The sequence below is a fragment of the Physeter macrocephalus genome, chromosome 18 (assembly GCF_002837175.3).
Source record: "Physeter macrocephalus isolate SW-GA chromosome 18, ASM283717v5, whole genome shotgun sequence".
Classification (NCBI taxonomy): domain Eukaryota; kingdom Metazoa; phylum Chordata; class Mammalia; order Artiodactyla; family Physeteridae; genus Physeter; species Physeter macrocephalus.
In genome coordinates this window covers 6,624,191-6,628,813 of record NC_041231.1, presented here as the reverse complement: position 1 = coordinate 6,628,813, position 4,623 = coordinate 6,624,191, and the positions used below count along the sequence as shown (strand labels likewise).

Genomic DNA, 4,623 nt, shown 5'->3' with positions numbered 1-4,623 from the left:
CCCCGCTTCAACACACACAGAGCTTAGAGAGCAAGGGTCCGGCTCAGATCGGTTTCTATCCAGACGCATGGCCCTAACGCGCCCCCTCACTTCTCGGAGCTGGGTTCTCCTCTGCTCTAGTCACCACGTGAGGCCCTTTGCACCAGCCCTGGCAGAGCGAGAAGCGGGTTTAGGAACCCAGTCGCTGAATTTAAGGGGAGGGGGGCTTCTCCGTACTTACGGGAGTAGAGTACGGCCCCAGCTAGCTTGCGGGGCCACCCTCGAAAGGTTTTCTGGCGAGAAGGGGTGGAGTGACGCGTGGGCGCGGACCAGACCAGGGGGCCACCGGACCAGGGGGCCACCCTCCAGCCCCTCGCCAGCTTCCGATCCCGAGCCCACCCCTTGTCCCCGTCTCGGGGCACACACTCTGCACAACGCAGCTGGGTGGAGAGTGGGGGAGTTGAAAGCAGACAGACCCGGGAATGGGAGGAAAAGAGGGGATGCCAGGAACGCCCCGGGAGTGATGACGGGAGAAGGGTGCAGGGGTCACCGAGAGAAGCGAGATCAGGAGGGAGACCAGGCAGTGGTGGCCCCGGGGGGTCTCGGGGCTCCTGGGTCCCCTAACCAAGGCCCCTCCAAGCCAACCCGGGTAAACACAGACGCCCTGCCAGGCCAGTGCAGCTGCTGGACACGGCCCTCCAACCAAACGGCTCCAACCAGACCGCCACCGCTAAGCCCCTCCTTTCGAGAAACTCTGGGGCCGCCCCTGGAAGTGGCGGGGCGGAGGGACCCGAGGAGCGGCGCTCGGCGGCGATGGAGCCCAGCGGCCCGGGCACGGGGGCCGGCGTGGAAGGCGCGGCGGGCGACCCGTACCAGCGACCAGCGCGGCGCACGCAGTGGCTGCTGAGCGCGCTGGCGCACCACTACGGGCTGGACCGAGGCGTGGAGAACGAGATCGTGGTGCTGGCCACGGGCCTGGACCAGTACCTGCAGGAGGTCTTCCACCACCTGGACTGCCGTGGCGCCGGCCGCCTGCCCCGCGCCGACTTCCGCGCGCTCTGCGCGGTGCTGGGGCTGCGCGCCGACGACGCTGCCGCCACCTGGGAGGCCGCCGGGGATACAGCCGCGGGAGACGCGAACTCCGGGGATGTGACCGCTGGGGTGGCCACCGATGGGGACGCGGATGCGGAGGAGGAGGCGCGCCTGGCACTGCGCGCCGAGCCGCCTGAGCTCACCTTCCGCCAGTTCCACGCGCGCCTCTGCGGCTACTTCGGCACCCGCGCCGGGCCCCGTCTGCCCCGCGGCGCTCTCAGCGAGCACATCGAGACGCAGATCCGCCTGCGCCGTCCGCGCCGCCGCCGCCGAGCGCCCCGTACGCCCGGCCCCGACGGCGGCCCGGACAGCGAACGCCTGGCGCGCTTGGAGGAAGAAAACGGCAGCCTGCGCGAGCTGGTGGAGGACCTGCGGGCCGCGCTGCAGAGCAGTGACGCGCGCTGCCTCGCACTGCAGGTGCTTGGTCCCGGGGCGGAGGGTGATGACGGAATGGGGCGGGCGGTGGTGGCATTTGACAGCGGGCTGGCTGCAGAGCCCCTGCTGGGCAGAGGAAGAGGACGGGGAGAAAGGGCAGCCCTCCCCGCTTCAGCCTATTTGCGTCCTGTCCCTAGCCACTCCGTTCCACTCCAACACACCCTAGTCCCCTCCCCTACTCACATCACCCATTCCAGCCCCCCAAAACTCCAGTCCCTCCGAGAAAACCATTCCCGCACCACACACACACACACACACACACACACACACACACACAGCCCATCTCATCCTGCCTCTCTGACCCAGCCGTGGACCCTCGCAGGAAACCTGGGCAGTCTCACCTCCGGAGCTCTCCGCGGTGCCAGGATTCCAGGAGGCCTAGGAGATAAGGTGTGAGGAAGGCCTGTCCCCACCCTTAAGGAGCTAACGAGGTACATAGGCAGCTCGGCGCAGTCACTCAACAAACACTGGAGGGCCTCCCTCAGGGCCAGGCCTGGTGTCCCGATGCTAGATAGTGTCACTGTCGACCAGGCAGGTCTGGCCACTCAGCGCTGCGGGGGCCAGGCACCGAGAGAGGCATGGACCCAGCCCAGGCATCTGCAATTCAGTCAACAAGCACTTGAGCGCCGTGCCCAGCCGTGTGTCAGACGCCATGCGGGGGTGGGGGTCAGACGAGGACCAGACGGCCTCTGACCCAAGGGAACACAGGCCAGGAGGGAGCTGACGTTCTAGTAGCCCCGCCCGCTCCCCACACAGCCCGGGGTCACAGCCCTGAGGGGTAGAGAGAGGCCGGGGAGTGCGCAGGGGTGCAAGGCGCGGATTGCAGGGGCCACGGCCAGCGGGCATGGGAGAAGCCAAGTCCGAGGCGGGAAAGCACTGCCATATGTGGAATAAGACCGTCCAGCGTCATTAGTTCTCCAAGTATTTGCTGAGCACCTACTGTGTGCCAGGCCTGTTTTAGGCGCCGGACGCCCAGCAGTGAACACGACAGAAGAAAACCGCAGCCTCAAGGCGCCGGCTGCCTAGCAGCAGACAGCGGGGAGGGCCGGGAACGCCCATAGCGGGCTCCCCAGTCTAGGGGGCGGAGGAGCACGGGGGAGCCGAGTGCCCCGAGGGCAGGAGGTGGGCAGAGAAGAGCGCAGGCGTTTGGGACTGACTGGAACCGTGCAAACAACAGAATATGGGCTTTGTGCCTCAGTGGCCCGCATCCATTAAAAGGGAGTGACACGAGCTCCCGCCTCGGGAGAGTTAGCGCGAGGGTTGAACGAGTTCAGATGGGCCCAGGGCGGCGAGCACGAGCGCGAGCAACGTGCCGCGTTGCTTTGCTCCCGCGCCCTGGGCCGGGGGGTGGGGGGGGGCGTCTGGCGCGAGGCGCTCACCGCCTGCCCTGCTGCCCCGTTCCTGCAGGTCGGCCTCTGGAAGAGCCAGGCGGGCGCCCAGGAGGCGGCGCACGGCGGGCCCGAGGCGGCGGCGGCGGCGGCGGCGGCGCGGGAGCTGCGGCAGGCGCGGGGCGCGCTGGCGGCAGCCGAGGCCCGCGCGGGGCGCCTGCGCCGGGGCCAGGCCGAGGTGCGGCGGCGCGCGGAGGAGGCCCGGCAGGCAGTGCTGCGCAGCCTGGCGCGCGTGCGCGAGCTCGAGGCGCTGGCGCGGCAGGTGCCCGGCCTGCAGCGCTGGGTGCGGCGGCTGGAGGGCGAGCTGCGGCGCTACAGGTGAGCCGGCGGCCCGGGTGCCCCAGATCAGCTCCGGTTCTCCTGAACCTCAGGTGTGCTTTCCTCCCCTCAACTCGTCCCCGTGTTGTTCACGTCTTCAGGTATCCACCCACCCATCCATCCGTGGGCCTGTTCACCCATAAAGCCCCTCCATTTGCCTATTCGCTGGGGGCAATAGGATATATTTGTTCTTACTTGTTCTTTGATCAGTGCAATAACGATGATGATAACAGCTAACACTTACCGAGCACCTAAGGTGTGCCAGGCTCTGGGCTAAGCACTTAACCTGACTTGACTCACTGAGTGCTCACAGCCGCCGGACCTGTGATGTAGGTACCGGTATGTCCCCGTTCTCCAGGTGAGGAAACAGATGCGCAGTGATCCCTTGTGCTAGCTCCACCAGGGTAGGAAGCTAGGCGTGGGACCAAGGTTCAAATCCTGGCAGGGCCTCTGACAGATGTGTGACTTCGGGCAAGTCACGCCCCCCCCGCCCGGAGTCCCTGTTTCCCCTTGGATGGAACAGAGCTTGGGGCCCCTGCCTGCCAGGGAGGCTGTGAAGAGGCAGCGAGGCCCTGCCTGGCTCACTTAGGTGCTCGGCAAACAGAGCTCCCTCCCTTTCAAATCACAAGGCACCCGGCCTGCCTGCCTTCCACGTTTACTGAGCACCAGGGACCATACCAGCCACAGGGGGTGTCATTCTGAACAAGACATTCCGACATCCTCGCCCTGAGCAGCACTCGTGAGCATGTGAGGTCCCCACGTGAGCAGATGTGTGGCAACAGCTGGCTGCCTGCTGTCAGGGAGAGCAGGGCCCTCGTCATGCCTGCTGCAGGCTCAGCCAGCGCCTGCAGACCTGACCCGGGAGTGGCGTGTGAGGGTGGGACGTTACCTGGCGAGATGGGCCAGGGAGGGGGAGGCGGGAGAGCGTGCTAGGAAACGGGAATAGTGTGGGCCAAGCGCAGAGGCAGGAGGGACCTTGGCCCGGTCCAGCAGCTAAAACAGCAGCTGGAGGGGTACAGCTGGAGAGGCAGGCCGAGGCCAGGCCAACCCCAATGGTTGTGACAAGGTCTTCAGCCTTTCCCCCGAGAGAGCATGAAGCCATGGGAAAGTTCTAGCAAGGGGGCGACAGGAACAGACTTGCACTGCAAAAAAAATCACCCTGGCTATGGTGGTGACAAAGAGATGGAAGGAGGGCTTCCCCGGTGGCGCAGTGGTTGAGAGTCCGCCTGCCGATGCAGGGGACACGGGTTCGTGCCCCGGTCCGGGAGGGTCCCACATGCCGCGGGGCGGCTGGGCCCGTGAGCCATGGCCACTGAGCCTGCGCGTCCGGAGCCTGTGCTCCGCAACGGGAGAGGCCACAACAGTGAGAGGCCCGCGTACCGCAAAAAAAAAAAAAAAAAAAAAAAAGTGT

At 66.3% G+C, this 4,623-nt stretch overlaps 1 protein-coding gene across 1 annotated transcript in view; it reads left to right on the top strand.

The window, feature by feature from the left end:
• The first annotated feature begins 792 nt into the window (after positions 1–792).
• The window catches only part of EFCC1 (EF-hand and coiled-coil domain containing 1), a 39,640-nt gene continuing 35,809 nt past the window's right edge, over positions 793–4,623 (top strand). The window contains exons 1-2 of the mRNA XM_024117297.1: positions 793–1,488; positions 2,914–3,212. Coding sequence (XP_023973065.1) covers positions 793–1,488; positions 2,914–3,212 — 995 coding nt within the window. The remainder of the gene's footprint in view (positions 1,489–2,913; positions 3,213–4,623) is intronic.